Source organism: Pristiophorus japonicus, chromosome 22, assembly GCF_044704955.1.
Source record: "Pristiophorus japonicus isolate sPriJap1 chromosome 22, sPriJap1.hap1, whole genome shotgun sequence".
NCBI lineage: Eukaryota > Metazoa > Chordata > Chondrichthyes > Pristiophoridae > Pristiophorus > Pristiophorus japonicus.
The window spans coordinates 62546720-62572864 of NC_091998.1; the positions used below are offsets into that span (position 1 = coordinate 62546720).

At 47.9% G+C, this 26145-nt stretch overlaps 1 protein-coding gene across 7 annotated transcripts; it reads right to left on the bottom strand.

Moving 5' to 3' along the window:
• Positions 1 to 211: 211 nt before the first annotated feature.
• LOC139235097 (outer mitochondrial transmembrane helix translocase-like) lies at positions 212 to 25492 on the bottom strand. Of its 7 annotated transcripts, none has more exons than XR_011588412.1 (10): positions 21419 to 23839; positions 19398 to 19496; positions 18245 to 18365; positions 17185 to 17385; positions 16384 to 16490; positions 14556 to 14645; positions 14302 to 14352; positions 14018 to 14190; positions 6114 to 6493; positions 212 to 4987 (listed from the first exon to the last, which is right to left on the bottom strand). XR_011588412.1 is itself a non-coding variant. In XM_070866254.1 (10 exons), exons 2-10 carry the CDS (start codon positions 21578 to 21580, stop codon positions 6373 to 6375), a joined length of 1125 nt encoding a protein of 374 aa, XP_070722355.1. In that variant the 5' UTR covers positions 21581 to 21596; positions 25387 to 25492; the 3' UTR covers positions 6290 to 6372. The 7 variants fall into 7 exon arrangements, 5 of the variants coding, with proteins under 5 accessions (XP_070722355.1, XP_070722359.1, XP_070722356.1 ...); XM_070866254.1 differs by lacking the exon at positions 212 to 4987 and adding an exon at positions 25387 to 25492 and having other exon boundaries at positions 6290 to 6493; positions 21419 to 21596; XR_011588413.1 differs by lacking the exon at positions 212 to 4987 and adding an exon at positions 8927 to 9063 and having other exon boundaries at positions 6405 to 6493.
• Positions 25493 to 26145: the final 653 nt, after the last annotated feature.

Here is a 26145-nt window from a genome sequence, read left to right on the forward strand (position 1 = left end):
GTAAATAGTCTCTAATTGGCCTCATGATTTGTCTGAAGTCCATTACCCTCTAAATGACGCACGGGGTGTACCTGTTCACGGCAGATAAACATCACGGCCTGAAAGGAACATGCCAGGTTAGCAACAGAATAATACATTGCGTGCGACATGATATAATGCCCCTATCCTTGAGCTTTCCATAAACTGGTATAAAAAAAGACTTGAGCAACAGTAAGATTGAGATCTGTTTATTTCGCATCTCTTTACAATGATATCTCACGGTGATAATTTACTAGCAATGCAAGGAAAACCTGGGCTGGCCGATAACTGCCGTCAATAGAACTACTTGTAACAGAAGGCCAAATCAAAAATAAGTCTCCCCTCCTCCCCACTGTCACGCAGTCAATGATGCCGAATTATATACAGACATGGAACAATACATTAGTAACAAAAATCTTTCTGCTCAAGTTTCAGAAATACAAAGTCGCAGCAACACCAAGGTCCCAAAATTGAACTTATGTCTTCACGGAATCGGCTGGGCATCTTGCGCCTGCCCTCGGAATCAGCTGTACAGTTTGCTTAAAGTTTAGTTAGAAATTCAGAAATCCATAACGCGCAATTGTAAAAAAAATGTTAAACTGCAAAATAACCACAAATAAAATCAGGCACTAAAATGTGATCTTCCTTTCCTGTTTGGCCCTGGTCCACGAGTCTTCTAAACCGGCTAGCAGCTTTCCTCCTATTTAGTTGGCTGGTGGACACATGCACTGGGCAGGATTCGCTCACGCCGCTGGCTACAGCACACGTCTACAAAAATCAACACCTGCAAAAGATGATGTCTTCAAGCAGAGCTTTTACTGGTTAAAATTAAAACACCTAAAAAAAAATCTCTTTTGGTGCAACTTTTGTGTTTTAATATAATCAGAATGTTTTTCTTGTGTGTGTGTGCTGACATGATGAGGGCTCAAGTGGTGAGGAGTAACAAGAATAATCTGCAAAGTGACACAGACAGGTTAAGTGAGTGGGCAGCAATTTGGCAGGAGTATAATGTGGGAAAACGTGAGATTATGCACATTGGTCGGAAAAACAAAGAAAGCAAAATTATTTTAATGGGGAATTACAAAATTTTGCAGTACAGGAGGATCTGGGGGTCCTTGTACATGAAACTCAAAAAGTTAGCATGCAGGTACAGCAAGTAATTAGGAAGGCAAATGAAATGTTGGCATTTATTGCAAGGGGGATGGAGTATAAAAGCAGAGAAGTCCTGCTACAGCTGTACAGGGTGTTGGTGAGATCACACCTGGAGTACTGCGTACAGTTTTGGTCTCCTCACAAGAGGGATATACTTGCATTGGAGGCAGTTCAGAGAAGGTTCACTAGGTTGATTCCTGAAATGAAGGGGTTGACTTATGAAGATAGGTTGAGCCTATACTCATTGGAGTTCAGAAGAATGAGAGGTGATCTTATTGAAACTTATAAGATAATGAGGGAGCTCGACAAGGTGGATGCAGAGAGGATGTTTCCCCTTGTGGGAAAATCTAGAACTAGGGGGCATAGTTTCAGACTAAGGGGTCGCCCATTTAAAACGGAAATGAGGAGGAATTTCTTCTCTGAGGGTCGTAAATCTTTGGAATTCTCTGCCCCAGAGAACAGTGGAGGATGGGTCATTGAATATATTTAAGGTGGAGATAGACAGATTTTTGAACGATAAGGGAGTCAAGGGTTATGGGGAGAGGGCAGGGAAGTGGAGTTGAGGCCAAGATCAGATCAGCCATGATCTTATTAAATGGCGGAGCAGGCTCAAGGGGCCAAATGGTCTACTCCTGCTCCTATTTCTTATGCTCTCATTCAGTCTATTCCAGCTCATCCATTCAGAAATGTCCCTCAGTTAACTCTCTCATCATCACAGTATTAATGTTTTGTGCTGGTCACTGCTGATGTGATGCAGTTCTTGATATCAGTCCGAAATTTGCCTTTCCCCAGTTTGAACCTGCGACCCTTGTCTTACAGTCAGGGTTTGAAGACATTTAACTTCCATTCCAGCTCAGTGTGTATGCACCAAAGTCAACTCATTTATAAAAAAAATACTAAATGTAAACAAGCTTCATCCATCAGGTGTTCAGATAAGACCACCCAAAGAAAAGTCAGATTGGCAATTCCCTCTTTACACCGCCGCTCTCTGAAGACTTGCATTTATATAGCGCCTTTCACGACCACCGGACGTCTCAAAGTGCTTTAAAGCCAATGAAATAATTTTAGAATGTAGTCACTGTTGTAATGCGAGAAACGCGGCAGCCAATTTGCGCACAGCAAGCTCCCACAAATAGCAATATAATAATCTGTTTTAGTGATGTTGATTGAAGGATAAATATTTGCCAGGACACCGGGGATAACTCCCCTGCTCTTCTTCGAAATAGTGCCACGGGATCTTTTACGTCCACTGCAGAGAGCAGACAGGGCCTCGGTTTGTCTCATCCGAAGAAATCAAACTTTAAAACTCTGAAGGCAAGAACTTTGAAGTCGCGGGAATGCTCAATGTATAAAGACAGGAACATTGGTTATAGCATCCTGCACTCACAATCTTTCCATCGTATGCACAATGTGACCACCAGACCCTAGGACAGAACCCAAGGAGGTCTGCCCAGCACCAATCCAGGATAACAATCAAGTTAAACCTAAAGCTGACTGTTTTCACCCGTGCTTTGCCGATGATTGCCCTGTGATTATGATGATGCTGACTCTAGCTGTGGTACTGGTCACCCTCCAGTATCTCATCAAACTAGACATTCTTTATGCCTTGGCTTACAGAGCGAGTGTTGGCAATGGCAAGGTGGTGCATTTTGGTAGGAGGAGTGAGGAGGCCACCTACTCCTTGGAAAGTCGGCATCTAAATGGGGTAGACTGGCAAAGGGATCTAGGTGTACAGATTCACAAATCATTAAAAGTAGCAGTGCAGGTTAACAAGGCAATGAAAAATGCAAACAGATTACTGGGGTTCATTTCTAGAATTGAAATGCAGAGAAGTTATGTTAAACTAGTATAGAACCATGGTCAGACCACACTTGGGAGTATTGTGCACAGTTCTGGTCTCCATATTACAAAAAAAAGAGTAAGGATACACTGCTGCAAGTCCAGAAAAGAATCTACAAGCACGATAGCAGAATGGAGAGGGTGCAATGACGAGGAAACATTGAACTGGGTAGGGCTCTTTTCTCGAGAAAAGAGAAGGTTGCGGGGTGACCTGATAAAGGTTCTTAAGATTCTGAAGGAGTTTGATAGGGTAGACCTAGAGAATATGTTTCCACTTGTGTGGAGAGTCCAAAATGAAGGGCCATAAATATAAGATAACCATTAATAAATCCAGTAAGGAATTCAGGAGAAACTCCTTTACCCAGAGAGTGGTGAGAATGTGGAACTCGCTGCCATAGTCATTGAGGCGAACAGTATCGATGCAACACAGCTGGAGTACTGCGTGCAGTTCTGGTCACCGCATTACAGGAAGGACGTGATTGCACTGGAGAGGGTACAGAGGAGATTTATGAGGATGCTGCTGGGAGCGGAGAATCTAAGCTATGAGGACAGATTAGATAGGCTGGATTTATTTTCATTGGAACAGGGGAGGCTGAGGGGAGACCTCATTGAGATGTATAAAATTATGAGGGGCCTGGATAGAGTGGATAGCATATCTTAGCAGAGGGGTCAACAACCAGGGGCCATAAATTTAAAGTAATTGGTAGAAGGTTTAGAGGGGATTTGAGGGGAAATTTCTTCACGCAGGGAGTTGTGGGGGTCTGGAGCTCACTACCTGAAAGGGTGGTAGAGGCAGGAATCCTTAAAAAGTACCTGAAGTGCCATAACCTGCAGGGCTACGGACCTAGAGCTGGAAAGTGGGATTAGGCTGGATAGCTCTTGGTCGGCCGGCGCGGACACGATGGGCCGAAATGGCCTCCTTCCGTGCTGTAAATTTCTATGATTTGAGGGGAAGCTAGATAAACACGCGAGGGAGAAGGGAATAGGAGGATATGCTGATAGGGTGGGAGGAGGCTCGTGTGGAGCATAAACACCGTCACGGACCTGTTGAGCCGAATGGCCTGTTTCTGTGCTGTACATTCCATATAATAGGGATGGGTGCCGTAGGTCAGTATCAGGAATGCTGGCAGATTTCCCATGCTCCTTCAATCCACTGGGGACACTGGGGCCTGCCGTGCTGCCAGAGTGCCTCACTGACCGAGATCAGCTGGTACAGTGCACACACACACACACGAGGACAGGGTGGCACAAACGGACCACCTGCGAGACACAAATCTCCGACGGAAGTCACCAAGCTCATCGGGTAAAGCCTGATCTGAACCTGGAATTCATTTTTGGGTAGGATAGTGACGGCATTTAAAAAACAGTTGGGACTGTTGGCTTTTCCAGATGACTGAAATGAATAACTTCGCCATCTTGCGATCACGGAGCACACTGTACATAAAGGTAAATGACGGCGAAGTTGTAAACATAGAGTGCTTGGGAATTGCTCGTGGTGTCATCAGAGGAAAATAGTCAATTCACTTGAACTTATAATTGATGTCAGTTATTTCTGCAGCATTTTGCACAACCTCAGGACTTCCCAAAGCGCTTTGCAGCCGATGAAGCACTTTTGAAGTGTAGTCACTGATGCAATGTAGAAAACGCGGCAGCCAATTGGAGCACAGCAAGCTCCCACAAACAGCATTGCGATAAATGACCACAGCATCCATTGGTCGAAGGATAAATATTGGCCGGGAGAACTCTCCCATGCTCTTCTTTGAATAGCGTCATAGGATCTTTTACGTCCAGCAGAGGGGGAAGTCGGTGCCTCGGTTTAACATTTCATTGGAAAGACGGCACCTCAGACAGTGCAGCACTCCTTCAGTACTGAACCGAAGTGCCAGCTTGGATTTTGTGCTCGTCTCTGGAGTGGGACTTGAACCCACAACCTTCTGACTTGGAAAAGAGAGTGCTGCCCTTTGAGCCAAGCGGACACCTAGTTGGAAGAATATACAATGGGTAGAGATGCAAAAGCCGAAACCAGCTCTCATGACGGTTCAATTGTTAAAACAAACTTGCGTTTATGAAGCACCTTGTAAGACCACAGAGAAAAGTCTCAATTCATTATCCTGAAGTGCAGTAACGGTTATGTAGCAAATGCAGCAGCCATTTTGCAAAGAGTTTCCCCGCAAACAGCAGCGAGATGAATTACCAGTTCACGTGCTTTGTGCGGTATTGGTCGAGGGAGGAATGTTGGCCGGGGCACTGGAGAACTCCCTGCTGCTCCTTAAATAATGCCATGGTACTATACAATCGAGAACGCCGATACACTACAACGAGGCAGATGGGGCCTCAGTGTAAATTCCCAGAGGAAGACATTTGCTGCAATACATGCCACATCACCACTCCCCCCCCCACCCCCTCCCTCAGCCGTGCCGCTGGTGCAGCGTCGCAACCCCCCCCCCCCCACCCTCCTTGCCCAGCTCACCTCCGGCACAGCGCTCAAGTGCCAGCCGAGATTATGTGCGCAAGTCCTGGAAGGAGGCTCGAACCCACAACCTTTGGACTCGGAGGAGAGTGCCACCAACACTGACCCAAGTGCACTGCCTGATGTGGAACGGAGGAAGCGATTCGACCCCTGGTTTATGGTGAATTCGTTGAAATCAGGCGATTGGTAGAGAGTGTGCAACGATCGATCTTAGCGGCCTGGGTTTGGTGGGGGGGGGGGGGGGGTGGAAGAATTAATGCAGGTTTCCTGCTCCTATTATTGAGCAGCCCCTGTTGACAAGGTTGGGCTAGGCTGCACCACCTACCCTGGGTGCCAAATAGCTTGGTGACATTCATTACCCCGGCTCACAATTTGGGAATAGATTACTCTCCGTGAGGCACTGGAGGGCACCTGAGATACTGCACCCCCAGTGAGAGTCAGCACTGCAGGAGAGGCGAGGAGATTGGATGGGAAAATATAGCAGAGCCACTGACACGTTTAGTCGCGCTCTTGACTGAAGCGGGGGGGGGTCACCCTCACTGGGCGAGATAACTACAGGAATATTGGGTGTACGACAGGCTCTTCCACTAATCCTGGGCCAAGCGAGGTCTGTACCAGGCATACGTCGACTCACCAAACTCTCAGCGCACACAACCTTGCAAGTAGGTTGAACTCTCTTTCTTGAAGCCAGCAGTGGAAGTTGCCGATTGCTACCCAGACAGCGAACGAGTGTTGGTGGCTTCTCAGCAGCACCTGCAGTCCAATCTCACGAAGGGAAGGTTTGCCAAACTTAACCGGAACAACAAGAAGTCTATGGAAGTGCCTTTAAAACAACTGAAAGTGACGTGCACAAGTGAATCCTGTCGGTCAGTGTGGCTCAACGTGTGCCCCGCTCAGTCCACAGGAGAATCTTGCAGTCTCGGAGTGCCAGTCCCTGCCTTTGATTCTTTCATCTTCTCCAAGGCCAGTCGTAGGTCCGTCTGAGTCATTGCTCGCAGATCCTCAGGCGCGGAGCTTAAAAATACAGAACATACATTAGATTGTCCTGCCCGACAGTCAACAACAACAAATTGTATTTATATAGCGCCTTTAACGTAGTGAAACGCCCCAAAGCGCTTCACAGGAGTGTTATGAGACACAAAATTTGACACCGAGCGAAATTAGGGCAGGTGCTTGGTCAAAGAGGCCGGTTTTAAGGAGCGTCTTGAAGGAGGAAAGAGAGGTAGAGAGGTTTAGGGAGGGAGTTCCAAAGCTTGGGGCCCAGGCAACAGAAGGCACAGCCACCAATGGTTGAGCGATTACAATCAGGGATGTTCAGGAAGGCAGAATTAGAGGAGAACAGACATCTCGGGAGGTTGTGGGGCTGGAGGAGATGACAGAGATAGGGAGGGGCGAGGCCATGGAGGGATTTGAAAATAAGGATGGGAATTTAGAAATCGAGATGTTGCTTAACCGGGAGCCAAAGTAGGTTAGCGAGCACAGGGGTGATGGATGAGCGGGACTTGGTGCGAGTTATGAAACGGGCAACCATTTTTGGATCACCTGTAGTTTACGTAGGGTAGGGTGCGGGAGACCAGCCAGGAGTGCGTTGGAATAGTCAAGTCTAGAGGTAACAAAGGCATGGACGAGGGCTTCAGCAGCAGATAGCTGAGGCAAGGGCAAAGATGGGCGATGTTACAGACGTGGAAATAGGCAGTCTTAGTTATGCGTTCAAGTCTGTGTCCCTTGGACTTAAGGGAGCGAAGATGTGAGCTGTACCGGGGGAATGGCCACGGTAAGAGAGAGTAATTATTTTAACGGGGACTAGGAATGAAAGGTGGTGGTGAGGATGTGCTTGAGCAGATTGGGAGCTGCAGAAATTACACGGTGAGTGGAGGGCCAAAGGCTGGACAGTTGGGACTTCATAAGTGCAGTGGTAAGAGAGTCGGGAGTGTTTGTTTCCAGGGGCGGTCACAGAAGGAGGTAGGGTTGGGATGTTGGTGGAGAGTGATACAAGGAAATGGTCAGAGATGGCCTTATCTGTGATTGACACGATGGGAGTAGCGAGGCCACGAGAGTTGGCATGGTCGTGAATATGGGTTGGGGAGTTTACATGGAGGGAGAGATTAAGGGAAGATAGGATGCTAGTGAACTCAAGCGGGGAGAGAGCGTGATGAATTGAGATGGAAGTTGAAATCACCGAGGATGAGAAGTTGTTTGGTGCAGAGGAAGAGGGAGGAAAGCAGTGAAGAAATATCGGTAACATTTTTATGGTACTTGGGTGGGCGAGAATTTTAAAATGAGGGCTGGAATAGGGCGAGATGCTCAAAGGAGGAGAAAGTGCGGAGGAGTGGGGGGGACAGACCAAAGAGTGATTTGGTGATGAGAACCACACTGCCACCACGGTGGTCTGAGTGGAGCAAGTGGTGGAAGGTGTAGCCAGGCGGGAAGGTGTCATTGCCCTTCAACCAGGATTCCGTCAAAGCCATGATGTCGATGCCATCATCCACGATAAGCTCATGAATGGGAAGGGCCTTGTTTGCCAGTGAGCAGACATTCTGGTGGGAAATATGGAGAGGGTCAGTGATGGACTCTCCACTGACAGTGTCCACAGGGTCAGTGCTGGGGGGGGGAGGGGGGTTGAACAGAGCGGAAATTGGCAAGATTAGCCCCCAGTTGAAGGGTTGGGCAGGAATGGTTGACGAGAGAGTAGGATGGGACATTTGGGATTGCTGCTCGCAAGGAGGCAGCGACGAGTGCCTCGATGGGCCCATCGGAGGATGCCAAGAGAGGCACAGAGGGAAGCTGCAGGCTTGTCTAGGAGAGTCGAGCCTGGGATGGCGGCAGGAGAGTAGGAAGGTCAAAGAGTAATGAAGGATTGGGGTTTTGGAGGGCAGAGTACCCGAGAGAGGAGAGATGAAAAGAGGCATGCCAACAGGAGAGAACGGTCAGGGAGGGATCAAGAGGAAAGGAAAGAGGGGGGGAAAAGTAGAAAAGGTATTGAATGGCTCTGGGTCTGGAGCGACAGCCAAAGTGAGAATGCAAATGGACATGGGAAAAGCCCAGATTACATAGGCCCGTTTAAATGTCGTAGTTAATGGGATACAATAGTAGGGTCAAAGTCAGAGGTCTCATGGAAGGACAAAGCCAGCATGAACAGTATGGGGCCGGCATGGAGCATCGAAGAACCGCCGTCCGAAGCAGGCCAATGAAGCCCAGAAGCTATCTGAAGTGCAGAGAGATCGAGGATTTGCTGCAGAAAGACGACGGCCACGTTGTCACAAGTTTGCGCATCGCGGTAGATCGCCGTAAAGCCAGCAACGGTTGAAAAGCGGCAGCACGAGCGAACCAGCAGCTGCTCGCTGGAAGCCAGCGGAGCTGAAAAACCAGCAGAACCAGTTCAGCAGAGACGCAGCCAAAAAGGAAAAATAAAACTTTCAGCAGCAGAGATGGAGAAGGTAGTCTTACTGTACAATCCTGTGTAGAAACGCAGTGGTGTACTCCAAGTGTAGTTCAAAGCAGAAACCTAGTTCAGCCCTGTCCACTGAAGTCCAGGAGGTCGGAAACCAATTTGACAAAGAATTCAGAGCAAGGCCTTGAGGCGACTGAAAGCAGAGTACAGCCAATCAAACAGTGTAGTCGGTAGAGCAACGAAGTCCTGTTCGCGAGTGAAGGAAATCACATTTCTTCAGAGATTCAGCAGTTGCAAACTCTGAGGCAAAGAACAAACGTCAGAGGATGGTCGGTGGGCCCTGCAGGCTTGGAGCTTGCAGGTTCAACTCATAGCTTGGGCTGAAATGCCTTCAACAACAGAGACAGGAGTGGAAGAAAGGAGATTTGGGAAAGAAGGGCAGAGGATGGCCATTGATGACACGGATACAGTTGAGCAGGTCAGAAAGGAGCTTCCACTCCAGGAGCCATCTTGCCCAGACTGGATACCGATAGTTGCTTCACATTGCAGCCCAATGACCCAAACCAATTCATCTTTCAATACTGTCTATCTGCCCTGCCTTATTCTACTCCGCCACCCCGCACCATGCCCCATCATCTCCTGAACCCACTAATTCGCTTGGGTATGGTTCCCTGGGCACTGGTCAGTTTCCTATCTCACTCAAGTGCCCATTCTTCACGTATGTGACTGGACAGAGAGCGGTGGCAGGGTTCCTGACTGTGGGGAGGCCATCACGAGTGAGCTCGACCTCATTGCCATCCAACTCGCACATTCCGGGGGGGGATAAAAGATTGGAGGGGAAAATATAGAGGAGTCCAAAGCTATTGTCACTTTTAATCGCGAAACAGGTCTTCGCTGAAGTGAAGTCACCTTCATTTGGTGAGACATCAACTACAGGAATCCCAGAGTGTAGGACAGGTCTCTTCCACTAATCCTGGGCCAAGCGAGGCCTGCAGCTAATATACCGCTGGTCACTGAACTCTCCACCCACGCACCTTTAAATACGTTGAACTCTCTAGACACCAGCACTGAGAGTTGTGTGTGCACGCGTCTCATAGACCAGACAATAGTTTGGTATTACCCAGTGTCAGGACTTATGCATTTGGCCAATTTCAATGGGATGAGAACGGATCTGGCCTAGGGAAATTGGAATCACAGATTGGCATGCAAAACTATAGTGGAACAATGTGCTGCCTTTAAAGAGGAAACAGTTCAGGTACAGTTGAGGTACATTCCCATTAGGGGGAAAGGCAGGGCAGCTAAAGTCAGAACTCTCTGGAGGACGAGAGAGAGAGAAAGATGAAGCAGAAAAAAAGCGCGTATGACAGACCGAGAATACGTCTGAGAATCAGGCTAAATATAGCAAGTTCAGAGCAAAAGGTGAAATGAAAATAAGAAGGGCAAAGAGAGGGTATGAGAATAGAATTGCAGCTAACATAAAAGGTAATCTAAAAGTCTTCTATAGGCATATAAATAGTAAACGGGCAGCAAGAGGAGGGTGGGGACAATTCGGGACCAAAAAGGAGAGCTACACAGGGAGGCAGAGGGTATGGCTGAGGTACTAAATGGGTATTTTGCATCAGTCTTCACCAAGGAAGATGCTGCCATAGACAGTGAAGGAGGAGGCAGAGGAGATGCTGGATGGGATAAGAATTGATAAAGATGCTGGCTGTACTTCAAATAGATAAGTCACCAGGACCGGATGGGATGCATCCTAGGAGGCTGAGGGAAGTGAAGGAAGAAATCGGGGAGGGACTGGCCATAATCTTCCAATCCTCCTTAGAAACAGGGCGCCAGAGGACTGGAGAATTGCAAATGTCACACCCTTGTTCAAAAAAGGGTGTAAAGATAAACCCAGCAACTACAGGCCGCTCAGTTTAACCTCGGCACAGGGGAAGCTTTTAGAAACAATAATCAGGGACAAAATTAACAGTCACTTGGACAAGCATGGATTAATTAAGGAAAACCAGCACGGATTTGTTAAAGGCAAATCGTGTTTAATCAACTTGATCCGAGTTTTTGATGAGGTAACAGAGAGGGTTAATGAGGGCAATGCAGTGACATGGTATACATGGATTTCCAAAAGGCATTCGCAAAAGTGGCACATAATATGCTTGCAGCAAAGTTAAAGCCCATGGAATAAAAGGGACAGAGGCAGCATGGATACGGAATTGGCTCAGTGACAGGAAACGGAGTAGTGGTGAACGGTTGTTTTTCGGACTGGAGGAAGGTATATGGTGGTGTTCCCCGGGGGTCGGTACTGGGACCACTGGGTTCCTTGACATATATATTATGATTTGGATGTGGGTGTACAGGGCACAGTTTTAAAATTTGCAATCACACAAAACTTGGGAGTATACTGAACAGTGAGGAGGAGAGGGATAGACCTCAGGAAGATATAGACAGGCTGGAGGAATGGGCGAACACGTGGCAGATGAAATTTAATGCTGTGAAGTGATACATTTTGGGAGAATGAGAGGCAATATAAACTAACGGGTACAATCCTAAAGGGGGTGCGTGAACAGAGAGACCGGGGGTATATGTGCACAAATCGTTGAAGGTGGCAGGGCAGGTTGAGAACGTGGTTTAAAAAAGCTTACGGGATCCTGGGCTTCATAAATAGAGGCATAGCGTATAAAAGCAAGGAAGTTATGATGAACCTGTATAAAACACTGGTTCGGCCTCAAATGGAGTCGTATGTCCAATTCTGGGCACCGCACTTTAGGAAGGATGTGAAGGTCTTAGAGGGTGCAGGAAAGATTTACGAGAATGGTACCCGGGATGAGGGACTTCAGTGACGTGGATAGACTGGAGAAGCTGGGGTTGTTCTCCTTGGAGCAGAGAAGGTCGAGAGACGATTTGATCGAGGTGTTCAAAATCAATGAGGGGTCTGGACAGAGTAGAGAGAGAGAGAGAAACTGTTCCCATTGGTGGTAGGGTCGAGAACCAGAGGACACAGATTTAAGGTGATTGGCAAAAGAACCAAAGGTAACAGAAGAAAAAACTTTTTTACGGAGTGAGTGGTTAGGATCCAGAAGGCACTGCCTGAACGAGCAGACTCGACCACAGCTTTCAAAAGCGAGTTGGATAAGTACTGGAAATAATCTTTTTTTTAATAAACAGGGCTACGGGGAAAAAGGGCGGGGGACTGGCTGAGGTGCTCTTGCAGTGAGCCGGCATGGGCTCGACGGGTTGAATAGCCTTCTTACTTGCTGTAACCAGTCTATGATTCATTTAGGGAACGGTAGCATAGTGGTTCTGTTACGAGACGCGTAATCGAGAGGCCTGGGCTAATGATCCAGAGGCACCAGTTCAAATCCCACCCCGGCAGCTGTGGAATTTCAATTCAATGAATTAAATAAATCTGGATGAAAAAGCTAGTATCAGTAATGGTGAGCATTAAATTACCAGATTGTCGTAAAAACCCATCTGATTCACTAATGTCCTTTAGGGAAGGAAATCTGCCGCCCTTACCCGGTCTGGGCCTATATGTGCCTCATGACCCACAACACTGTGGTTGACTCTTAATTGCCCTCTGAAATGGCCTAGCGAGCCACTCAGTTGCATCAAACCGCAAGGAAAACACCTCACGTACTGCAGCGGTTCAAGAAGGTGGCTCACCACTTTCTCAGGGGCAATTATGGATGGGCAATAAATTCTGGCTTTGCCAGTGACGTCCACATCTTGGGAATGAATAAAAAGTAAAAGATTGGTCACTGGTTGTACAACTCTCCGCCACATTAAACTGTACCCCAGCAATAGTCAGCACCTTCAGGAGAAGAGGGGCAAAACAGGACCCAGATCCACAGCTGATTTTGTCACCCACAGAAAAGGAAAAGACTTCGATTTATATAGCACCTTTCACGACCACTGGATGTCTCAAAGTGCTTTACAGCCAATTAAGTACTTTTGGAGTGTAGTCACTGTTGTAATGTAGGAAAGCAGCAGCCAATTTGCGCACAGCAAGCTCCCACAGACTGTAATGTGATAATGACCAGATAATCTGTTTTTGTTATGTTGATTGAGGGATAAATATTGGCCAGGACATCGGGGATAACTCCCCGGTTCTTCTTTGAAATAGTCCCGTGAGATCTTTTACGGTCCACCTGAGGGGGCAGACGGGACCTCGGTTTAACGTTTCATCCGAAAGACGGCACCTCCGACAGTGCGGCGCTCCCTCAGCACTACACTGGAGGGTCAGCCCAGATTTTCCGTGTTCCAGTCCCTGGAGTGGGATTTGAACCCACAACCTTCTGACTCAGAGGTGAGTGTGCTGCCCACTGAGCCACAGTGAACACTGTCAAAGGAAGAAGGATAATGGAACAGTTCCTACCCATGACAGCGCTGGGAAGCGATGAGTCCTCATGTGGTGATGGAATGCGACAAGTGGATAGAACTACAGGGCATACAAGTAGCCCTTGTTTTCTCCGAAAGGGCCGCGTTCACACTTCACTCCTCCCTCTGTATAGACGACGCTCGATCAGCTCCGTTGGGCGGGCAACATCGTCCGCATGTATGACACGAGACTCCCAAAACAAGCGCTCAACTCGGAGCTTCAACACGGCAAGAGAGTCCAGGGTGGCAGAGGAAACGTTTCAAGGACACTCTCAAAGCCTCCTTGAAAAAATGTAACATCCCCACCGACACCTGGGAATCCCTGGCCCAAGACTGCTGAAAGTGGAGGAAAAGCATCCCGGAGGGCGCTGAGCACAGAGTCTCATTGCTGAGAGCGTGCTGAAGCCAGGTACCCCACCCACCCGTTCCTTCAACCACCGTCTGCCCCAACTGTGACAGAGACTGGAGGTCCCGCATTGGACTCTTCAGCCAGTGTGGAAGCAAGTCATCCTCGACTGAGAGAGAGAAAGACAGAGAAAACGGAGCGAGAGAAAACAGAGCGAGAGAGAGAGAGAGAGAGAGAGAGAGAGAGAGAGAGAGAGAGAGAGAGAGAGAGAGAGTGCACGCTCCCTCTGTCTCCCCAGCCCCCTCCGTATCGCCCTGTTACACGTGTGTTAACTCTCCCATTGTAGCACTAACTTTGCCCGTAGGTGCCTCCCAGCCCAAGCACGACTGTCCCTCAATGATACAAAGTCCGCAGCGACGAGAGGCACCTTTCTTCGAAGTCGGCAGCCTGCAATTGCCTCCTGATGCGCTCCATTTGCTCTTTACGGACAAAGTCACGGAGCCGGTGCAGGGCTGCCTCTCTGCAGAGCTCCTGCAGGTCGCTGCCCGAGTACCCTTTCGTCTTCTCCGCTATTTCCTTCAGCTTCACGTCATGGCTCAACTGGAAAGAACATATTAAAAAAAAAACATCAGTAAGTGCACACTACTTATAGCAGAAAGAGCACTGGGTAAGAAACAAATGCAAACCCGAGAAAAGGAGTGAGACACGTACACATTCACCAGAAAGGATCAACTTCAGAATCTCCTGCCGCTGGCTCTGCCTCTGGTGGATTACAGAGAAATGGTTAGTTCTCATTGTAAACTCAGACAAACGGAGATAACGTGCCATTCAATGGAAACTGAATTTCTTGGTCCATTGCCTCCATTCGCCCCTCCCCCCAGACAATGCTCAGATCCACTCAGAAACCAGCACCGTCACCACAACCACACAGAAACGTTAAGGAGGGGCTACAGTCAAACACTCACAGGCAGGCCCACGTGGAATGCACTGGGCATCCTTCGCAAGATGGCTGGATCCACATCCTGGGGCCGGTTCGTTGCCCCCATCACAATCACCTACACAAAGGACACAGAAACAAGAAACAAAAACTGCAAAACGTGCTCTGTTCTCACCTTCCTGGGACATAAGAAATAGGAGCAGGAGTCGGCCATACGGCCCCTCCAGCCTGCCCCGCCATTCAATAAGATCATGGCTGATCCGATCATGGACTCAGGTCCACTTCCCCGCCCGCTCCCCATAATCCTTTATTCCCTTATCGGTCAAGAAACTGTCTATCTCTATCTTAAATTTATTCAATGTCCCAGCTTCCACAGCTCTCTGAGGCAGCGAATTCCACAGATTTACAATCCTCAGAGAAGAAATTCCTCCTCATCTCAGTCTTAAATGGGCGGCCCCTTATTCTAAGATCATGCCCTCTAGTTCTAGTCTCCCCCATCAGTGGAAACATCCTCTCTACATCCACCTCGTCAAGCCCCCTCATAATCTTACACGTTTTGAGAAGGTCACCTCTCATTCTTCTGAATTTCAATAAGTAGAGGCCCTACCTTCTCTCATAAATCAACCCCCTTATCCCCGGAATCAACCTAGTGATCCTTCTCTGAACTGCCTCCAAAGCAAGTATATCCTTTCTTAAATATGGAAACCAAAACTGCACGCAGTATTCCAGGTGTGGCCTCACCATTACACTGTATAGCTGTAGCAAGACTTCCCTGCTTTTATACTCCATCCCCTTTGCAAAGAAGGCCAAGATTCCATTGGCCTTCCTGATCACTTGCTGTACCTGCATATTAACCTTTTGTGTTTCATGCACCAGTACCCCAGGTCTCACAGCATTTTGCAATAGGGGCTTTTACAGTTAATTTCTTCTTCCATTCTGTTGCTGAAAGAGCTGCCTCTGACTGGGATATGGGCTCCACAGGCATCAGCCGTAATTATTCCTAATCTGACAATTAAATCGGAGGGAGTAGGATTTAGAAGTACGAACTTTTAATCAAATCACTGCACTCAAAAGTTGGGAGTATAAAAATAAGGAAGTCTTGCTACAATTGTACAGGGCCTTGGTGAGACCACACCTGGAGTACTGTGCACAGTTTTGGTCTCCTTGTTTAAAGAAGGATATATTTGCCTCGGAGGTGGTATAACAGTTCACTAGATTGATTCCTGGGATGAGAGGGGCTGCCTTATGGAGGAGAGATTATGTAGAATGGGCCGATACTCTCTGGAGTTAAGAAGAATGAGAGGTGATCTCATTAAAACATACAAGATTCTGAGGGGGATTGACAGGGTAGATGCTGAGAGGATGTTTCCCCCGGGCTGGAGAGTCTAGAACCAGGGGTCACAGTCTCAGGATAAGGGATTGGCCATTTAAGACAGAAATGAGGAGGAATTTCTTCACTCAGAGGGCTGTGAATCTTTGAAATTCTCTGGCCGAGAGGGCTGTGAATGCTGAGTCTCTGAATATATTCAAGGCTGAGATAGATAGATTTTTGGAGTCTAGGGGAATCAAGGGATATGGAGATCAGGCGAGAAAGTGGAGTTGAGGTCGATGATCAGCCATGATCTTATTGAATGGTGGAGCAGGCTCGAGGGGTGGTGGGGCCTACTCCTGCTATTTCTTATGTTCTTAAACAATCACATAATCGGCAACATTAAAATCCCCATTTTAAAACTTATGGTTTTATAATTGGTCATCACAAGCAACACAGACATAAAGGAGCTTGGAATATGTAGCTTCAGAGTTCTGTTTCTTGTCCTGACCCTGCCCAAACTGGTTTCAGACAGCTGCCCATTTACCTGGCAATCTGTGTCAGTGCTCAGTCCGTCCCACAGGCTCATGAACTGTGCTTTCATCATGGCCGTCGCTTCGTGGTCCATGCACGAGCGAATCCGCAGAAAGGAATCTAGCAGATTGAACACAGGCACAGCAGTAAGGATCAACGGGATACAGACTGGCATCAGGCAGAGGGCAGGGGGACACAAATCAGCCTCGACTGCTAAACGTACCCCTCGCACATTATCCACAATACCCAGCAAGTACAGGCCCCACCTGAGTGTGTCGCTCTAATTGATGGGTTTGATTTATACACAGGGCAACAGATACCCGGGACTGAGTTACAGGCTGGAATCTAAATCGTGGAACTCAGGGCGGGGGTTAGTATATAGAACAACAGATCCCATTGGTGGAAGGGTCAAGAACCAAAGGACACAGATTTACGGTGATTGGCAGAAGAACCAAAAGTTGACACGAGGAAAATATTTTTTTTAAATAAACGCAGAGTGGTTAAGATCTGAAATGCACTGTCTGAAAGGTGGTGGAGCAGAATCAATTGTGGCTTTCAAAAGGGAGTTGGATAAGTACCTGAAGGAAAACGATTAGCGGGGCTATGGGGGGAAAAGGGCGGGGCAGTGGGACTAGCTGAGGTGCTCTTCAAGAGAGCCGGCACGGGCCCGACGGGCCGAATGGCCTCCTCCTGTGCTGTAACCGTTCTATGATTCTAACCCGCTTTTCTCTTTCAGGGTCTGACAAAGGAGAAACGTTCTGGAGTCACCCCCCCCCCCCCCCATGCAATCATTCTCCAGCGCGTCAGGGCTTACCTATTTCATCAATGAATATAATACACGGTTCGATTTTCGCAGCCAAAGAGAAGACGGCAGCTGCCAGTTTCTGTGACTCCCCGTACCACTTATCAGTTAACGTTGAGGCCTGCATGTTGATGAAATGGCAGCCAGCGACACTCGCTGTGGCTTTGGCGATGAGGGTCTTCCCACAGCCCGGAGGGCCATACAGCAAAACACCTGTGCACAGGTGCAGAAAGAAGGCTCACATTTAAAACCCATCATAAAGAGAGTGTGCTGCAGGATCCAAAAGAGAAAACAGGTGGATGTTGGAGGTCGCTGACCATCACACCCAAAGGTGTGCTTCAGAAATGCAGACCTGGCTTTTTACTTTACAGATTTTTTGAGATTTCCAATATTCAAAGCTTATGGCCAAGCGGTCTGCAAACTACAAATCTACACTTACTGCAAGGGGAGGTCTTGCTGCCCCAGCACAGCGTATGGATGAACAGAGAGAATGACAGCTCAAGGACAGGTAGATAAAGCCCTGGGAGTGTTTGATGAGACAGTGTAGAGGGAGCTTTACTCTGTATCTAACCCCCTGTACTTGCCCTGGGAGTGTTTGATGGGACAGTGTAGAGGGAGCTTTACTCTGTATCTAACCCCGTGCTGTACCTGCCCTGGGAGTGTTTGATGGGACAGTGTAGAGGAAGCTTTACTCTGTATCTAACCCGTGCTGTACCTGCCCTGGGAGTGTGTTTGATGGGACAGTGTAGAGGGAGCTTTACTCTGTATCTAACCCCGTGCTGTACCTGCCCCGGGAGTGTTTGATGGGACAGTGTAGAGGGAGCTTTACTCTGTATCTAACCCCCTGTACCTGCCCTGGGAGTGTTTGATGGGACAGTGTAGAGGGAGCTTTACTCTGTATCTAACCCATGCTGTACCAGGTAGATGGAGAGTTTCCAGACGTCAGTTGTGTAGTGATAAATATACCACGTGATCCCAAGTCATGAGATACTGGCGTTATCTAATGCACTAAACAGTACACCGCACTTCAACTACCATCCTGCCCCCACCCCAAGTCCAAATCAACCCTCACCTTTTGGTGGCTGAAAGAGTTTGGATCCAAGGAATAAATGCCTCTTCTGGAAGGGGAGAATGACCGTCTCCTGTAGCTCAGTGATAACCTCATCCAGCCCAGCAATGTCCCGCCAGGTCACCTACAGGAATGGAAATAGATTATATTTACATACTTAGAAACATCACAAAACACAGCGAGTGCCGTGACTGATATTATCATGGCAGCCATTCTGTGTCCCCATTAAACAGCAATGAAACAAGTGACCAGTTCAACTGCTTTCGCTGTTGGTTGCGGGAGGAATGCTGGCCAGCACACTGAACACATCCTGGTTTCTTCAAGTAGTGCTTTGGGATTTTTAATGTCTGCTTAAAGCACCCAACCAGGCAGACGTTTTAACATCCCACCTGAAGGACAGGACTCATGACAACGCACTCTTTCAGATTACAGATTCAAAACCAAAAATATACTGACCCAAAGCATTACTGACCGAGTCAGTCTGTAATTAGGTCCAGCTCATATCCTGTTCACTCCCAATGGGCCCTGCTCCCCTGAACACTTTCAAAAACCTTATTCTACCCAATAGCAAATGAGCTGTACAACAGAACTTCTCCAACAGACTCCAAAAGACAGATTCCTGTATCACAATGGACTTATCCTGCAGGGTGTATCTGTAAAATGACTTTAAAGTTTCTTGTTCATAACTTTAAAAGATGTTTACACATTCACTTGACAGCAGCTGGTGTCGGCATCAGGAGACAATCTTCAGTGTATTGTGGGGACTCCAGTACAGAAAGTCGACAGAGAGTTGCGAGCACGACTCTCACACTCCTCCGCCCCCCCACCCCCTGATTCCCTCACTGCCTCCCCACCCAAGAAACTTTAGCTCATTTTGTGCACTGCATTCATACCAACAGAGGTTTAGAATTAAAATAAACTCCCCAGAAAGTCCGGACAGCGTTCTTCCACCTTCATGTCTTTACTTTATGCTTTTCTTACCAGTAGCTGCAACTCTTTTATTTACCATTTCTAAAAGGCTCCAGTTCACAATTCAAAACACCCACAATGTCACTACAATGGACACTTGATAGCACAGTCCAGACATGGATAGCATCTGATGAAAGATACATCTTTGACTTAGTAAGTGAACAAATCTATCAGGGCAACGCCTCACCTTCAGTGCTCTGGGATCCACCAGATGAGCTGCTATTGTCAATTCATATTCCGAGAGTTTGATTCCTTCCACGCCGATCTGTTTCATCAGCTTCTCTGCCTGTTGAATAGTTCCAACAACACACTTTGGCTTCAGTCAAACAGGACTCTGGTGAAGGTTTGACATTTATACTATGCAAGAGAACAGGTGGCAGAAATGATCAGGGTAGGTGGGGGCTGTTGGGGAGCAATGCCAGGATACACCTTTTGTTCACGGTGTCAACGAGTGAAAACCCCAGTCAGCGCAAGGTGACATTTAGGGAGCAACGGGCAGAAGGGTAGTCAGGCGCACACTGTTCATCCAAAAGGTAATGAAGTTATAGAATATTAAAGTGTAGTGCAAATGGGCTCGAGACAATTGAACACGTTTGATGAGAGAAGGTCTGAGGGATATGATTGAAAAACTGCAAATGTAACGCCCCTATTTTAAAAAAGGCAGACAAAAAGCAGGAAACTATAGACCAGTTAGCCTAACATCTGTGGTTGGGAAAATGTTGGAGTCCATTATTAACGAAGCAGTAGCAGGACATTTGGAAAAGCAAAGTTCGGTCAGGCAGAGTCAGCATGGATTTATGAAGGGGAAGTCATGTTTAACAAATTTGTTGGAATTCTTTGAGGATGTAACGAACAGGGTGGATAAAGGGGAACCAGTGGATGTGGTGTATTTGAACTTCCAGAAAGCATTTGACAAGGTGCCACATAAAAGGTTACTGCACAAGATAAAAGTTCACAGCGTTGGGGGTAATATATTAGCATGAGTAGAGGATTGGCTAACTAACAGAAAAGAGAGAGTCGGGATAAATGGTTAATTCTCGGGTTGGCAATCAGTAACTAGTGGGGTGCCACAGGGATCAGTGTTAGGACTCCAACTATTTACAATCTATATTAACAACTTGGAAGAAACGACCGAGTGTAACGTAGCCAAGTTTGCTGACGATACAAAGATGGGAGAAAAAGCAATGTGTGAGGAGGACATAAAAAATCTGCAAAAGGACATAGACAGGCTAAGTGAGTGGGCAAAGATTTGGCAGATGAAGTATAATGTTGGAAAGTGTGAGGTCATGCACTTTGGCAGAAAAAAATCAAAGAGCAAGTTATTATTTAAATGGAGAAAGATTGCAAAGTGCTGCAGTACAGCAGGACCTGGGGGTCCTGGTGCATGAAACACAAAAGGTTAATATGCAGGTACAGCAAGTGATCAGAAAGGCCAATGGAATCTTGGTCTTTATTGCAAAGGGGATGGAGTATAAAAGCAGGGAAGTCTTGCTACAGTTATACAAGGTATAGGTGAGGCCACACCTGGAATACTGCGTGCAGTTTTGGTTTCCATATTTACGAAAGGATATACTTGCTTTGGAGGTAGTTCAGAGAAGGTTCACTAGGTTGATTCCGGAGATGAGGGGGTTGACTTATGAGGAAAGGTTGAGGAGGTTGGGCCTCTACTCATTGGAATTCAGAAAAATGAGAGGTGATCTTATCGAAACATATAAGATTATGAGAGGGCTTGACAAGGTGGATGCAGAGAGGATGTTTCTACTGATGGGGGAGACTAGAACTAGAGGGCATAATCTTAGAATAAAGGGCCGCCCATTTAAAACTGAGCTGAGGAGGAATTTCTTCTTTGAGGGTTGTAAATCTGTGGAATTCGCTGTCTCAGAGAGCTGTGGAAGCTGGGACATTGAACAAATTTAAGACAGAAATAAACAGTTTCTTAAACGATAAGGGGATAAGGGGTTATGGAGAGCGAGCAGGGAAATGGAGCTGAGTCCATGATCAGATCAGCCATGATCTTATTGAATGGCGGAGCAGGCTCGAGGGGCCTTATGGCCGACTCCTGCTCCTATCGCTTATGTGCTTATAGGGGTTGATCGATCAAAAAAGGATGGCCTTTTAGGATCAAATGGACTCATCCTGTTCCCAAGCATTCTTAAGGGGCAGACAGATCGGCACTATTTAAGAGGAGCTTGCACTCGATGACCATACCCTTTTTTTGGCCTCCAGCTTCTGTCTCCGTGCAGGATCGATGGCGTCCACCATCCATTTGATGCCGAAGTAGGTGACCGCTCCAAATACCGTGAGGCGGAAGAGCAATCCCAGAACCTCGCTCCGGCTCAGTGGTCGGGTCAGTGCATCGTTCAGCAGCATGTTCGTTATTTGTGAAACCAGGAGGGGAGAATAAAAGTACAGAGGTGAAAGTCCAGTCAGTGCCTCTCAGCTGATCAATAATCAAAGCGACAGTAACACTCGCTTTCATATCCCCTCAAACTAGGAAATGGCTCGATCACAGATCCTTTAAGATAAGGGCCGTTAATACCGGGGAATGAAGCACTGCCACTTTTGACATCCATCATTTACAACACAGGCGACTACATTAAAAAAAAGCTCTACCACTCTACTCTCTGTCCCTACAGAGACCTTCAACCCCATCGGCTGCACCCCGCCTCCCCCAACTGCACCAGTGTGAATACTTGCACTTGCCACGTGGAAAGAGAAAGAACTTGCAGGATTACCAGATAAATGTTGGCAGGACACTGGGAGCATTCACTGCCCTTCCTCAAACAATGCTGTGGGATCTTGCTCGCCCTCCAGAGGGGCTGGACGAGACGTCGCCTCCATCTCGACCCTGTACTGAAGTGTCAGCCGAGAGCTTGCGCTGAAATCGTTAGAGGAATTTGAAAGGCTCCGACTCGAGAGGCAAGCGAGCGAACAACTGAGCCAAGCTGCCGCTATCACATGAACCACTCCTGCGAGCTCAAGAGTTATCCAGATAATGGCCAGTTGGACCTCGTACCCACTCGCCACAAGATTGAGATGCATCAAACAAATCTCCTAGCCTGCAAGTCTTCTTCTCATTAATCACTCCCAACATAGGTTCCCCAACACTGACAACTCTGCAGTTCAGTCTCAAGTTAGATATACAACTGGCGCACAAACATGCCAGTTAGTCTGAAATCAGGGAGCTGCTCTGGGTGTGGTGTGACAATTCAACCCATTATTCCAGGTTAGACCAGCTTGGATCGACTATGCTTAGATATCTTGCAATGTCCACTGGTCAGAGCAGGCTTTGAGCAGACCACTGGATACTGTGCCCTCGTGTTTCGTGGGCACTGGCCGAATTCTGAACATTGCCAGTCAATCTGAGTCAACCATCCACGATCCCAGGCTCCTGGAAGCGAATATCATGACTGCTGCCAAGTCCAGGGGCAGACTTGGGCGAGGGTCTAGAACACCACCAACACTGGCTGGACAGACCACATGACCTCCCACCAACCGCTCGACCCAAACAATAACCAATTTTTTTATAACTAATGCAGGAAAATGTTCAAAGAACATGAAAAAAAAACACAATTTGCGAAATGCCCCTATGATTTTTTTCTTAGTTTGCTTGCAGCAGTGCCCTGGAATTTAATCAATAATTCTGGAGTCTGCAGGGCAACCCTAGGACTTAACACAAAACAGAAGGAGGCCATTCAGCCCCTCGAGCCTGTTCCGCCATTAGATTGGATCATGACAGATCTGTATCTCAACTCCATTTACTTGGTTCCATAAAGTTACTATTGAATCTTCTTTCATCATCCTCTCACGATGTGTACATCCGTACATTCCAGATCATAACTCGCTGCATAAAATAAATTCTCAAGCCCCCTCTGGCTCTTTTGCCAATTACCTTAAATCTGTGTCCTCGGGTTACTGACCCTCCTGCCAGTGGAAACAGCGAACAGACCGTCAATACCGGCAGCAGCAGTCAATACTTGTGTCTTTTTAACATAATAAATCTAGTCAGTTCCTCCCATTGGTTTATTATTTTTCCTTGTATCTCTGGTACTTTATCCTTTTTCTCTGCTGTGACGACCGATACAAAGTTATTATTTAGCAAGTCTGCCATTTCCTGATTTTCAATTACAATATCACCTGTATGTGTCTTCATGGGGCCCACATTAGCCAGCCACCCTCTTTCTCTTAATATTCACGTAAACACAGTTACACTCCTGTTGACCCTGCACACGAGGCGCGTACCGCACAGCGGGCAAGAGTCCAGCACGTTGGTGAAGTGATTGAAGTAGTGGCAAGGTGGTCAACAGCCCCCTCAGCCCAGGTCCCAGGGATAAAGAAAGACTTGCATTTATAGCACGCCTTTCATGACCACCAGACGTCCCAAAACCATTAACAGCCAATGAAGTGCTTTTGATGTGTAGTCACTGTTGTAATGTAGGAAACACGGCAGTCAATTTGCACTCAGCAAGCTCCCAGAAAGAGCAATGCAATAATGACCAGATAATCTGTTTTTTAGTTATGTTGATTGAGGTATAAACATTTGCCAGGTCACCGGGGATAAGAACTTAAGAAATAGTAGAAGGGGTAGGTCATTTGGCCCCTTGAGTCTGCTCCGCCATTCAATAAGATCATGGCTGATCTGATCCTGGCCTCAACTCCACTTCCCCGCCCGCTCCCCATAACCCTTCACTCCCTTATCACTCAAAAATCTGTCTCTCTCGGTCTTAAATATAGTCAATGACCCAGCCTCCACAGCTCTCTGGGGCAGGGAAGTCAAAAGATTCATGACCTTCCGAGAGAAGAAATTCCTCCTCATCTCCGTTTTAAATGGGCGACCCCTTATTCTGAAACTATGCCCCCTAGTTCTAGATTCCCCCACGAGGGGAAACATCCTCTCTGCATCTACCCTGTCAAGCCCCCTCAGAATCTTATACATTTCAATAAAATCACCTTTCAATCTTCGAAACTCCAATGAGTATCGGCCCAACCAACTCCCTGCTCTTCTTCTATATAACGCCACAGGATCTTTTACATCCAGCTGAGGGAGCAGACGTCTTAGCGGTTTAACGTCTCATCCGAAAGACGGCACCTCTAACAGTGCGCCTCAGCACTGCACTGGGAGTTTCAGCCTAGATTTTTGTGCTCAAGTCCCTGGAGCGGAATTTGAACCCACGACCTTCTGACTCAGAAGTGACTGTGCTACCCACTGAGCCACGGCTGACAGTGTCAGGGATGGACGGACGGGGCCCCATGGGTGGAGAAGCGCTGGAGAAGTACCATCAGCGCTGCCTCCGCAAGATCCTGCTAATCCAGTCAGAGGATAGACGCACAGTCAGTGTTCTTGCTCAGCCCAACATCCCCAGCATCGAAGCACTGACCAACACTCGACCAGCTCCGTTGGGCGGGCCACATCGTCCGCATGGCCCGACACGAGACTCCCAAAAGCAAGCTCTCTACTCCTACACGGCATTGTACAGTAGACGCCTCAAGTCGCTGGAGAAATACCACCAACGATGTCTCCGCAGGATCCTACAAATCCCCAGAGAGGACAGACGCACCAACATTAGCGTCCTCGACCAGGCCAACATCCCCAGCGTTGAAGCACTGACCAACACTCGACCAGCTCCGCTGGGCAGGGCCACATTGTCCGCATGCCCCCTGACACAAGACTCCCCAAAGCAAGCGTTCTACTCGGAACTCCTTCACGGCAAACCAGCCAAAGGTGGGCAGAGGAAACGTTACAGGGGACCACCCTCAAAGCCTCCCTGATAAAGTGCAACATCCCCCACCGACACCTGGGAGTCCCTGGGCCCAAAGACCAGTCCGCCCCAAGTGGAGGAAATGCATCCGGGAGGGCGCTGAGCACCTCGAGTCTCGTCGCCGAGAGCGTGCGGAAACCAAGCGCAGGCAGCGGAAGGAGCGTGCGGCAAACCAGTCCCACCCACCCTTTCCCTCAACCACTGTCTGTCCCACCTGGGACAGGGTCTGTGGTTCCCCTATTGGGCTGTTCCACCACCTAAGGACTCATTGTTAGTGGAAGCAAGTCTTCCTCGATCCGAGGGGCTGCCTGTGATGATGATGATGATGATGATGGTGGTGGTGGTGGTGGTTGTTGTTGTTGTTGTTGCAGAAGGGGGCAGCGGCAAGCAACGTCCCGCTTAACGGCCGCGCTCCTTACTTGTCGCCCTTCGCTCGGTTTAGGCCGAAACGCTGCGATATTCGGCCCGCAAGCTGACCCGGCCCGCCGCCATCTTCTGCGCAACCAGGCAATCCGCTCCGACCGGAAGCCGGCCTCCAGGCGGCAGTTCCGCCCGCGCTTTAATTGTTCCGCCCGCTTCGGTGCAAATACAATTGCCAGAATTGTACCGGTGCATGCTTTCTCGCGCTTATTGTATTTATTTGCAAATTACAGTGCCCCCAAATCATTAAATGTTTATGCTTGCAGGGGATTTGAAAAATCTTATCAAGAGCAGAGAGATACAATTGGAACATGTAACACAATTTAAGCCACTAACATTCTGCAGCATTTTACACAAACATTCACACCTGATACATTCAGTCTGACATTATTTCTGCTGCTGCTCAGATACTTTCAGAACAAACTTTAATGGCAGGAATGGCAACTCAACATTGCTGGTTACAGGATTTTCAGATGAGATAGAGAGGGGGAAAATAAGGAAGGGGGTCGCAATATTGGTTGAAGAAACAAATACAGCTGTGAGAAGCGATGATATCCTCCTCACAGTCTGCGGGGCACCGACCTACAGCCTCATGAAGAATCTTCTGGCTCCGGTGAAACCCACAGATAAGTCGTATGAGGAGCTGTGTACACTGGTTCGGCAGCATCTTAGCCCGAGGGAGAGCGTGCTGATGGCGAGGTATCGGTTCTACATGTGCCAGCGATCTGAAGGTCACTAAGTGGCGAGCTACGTCGC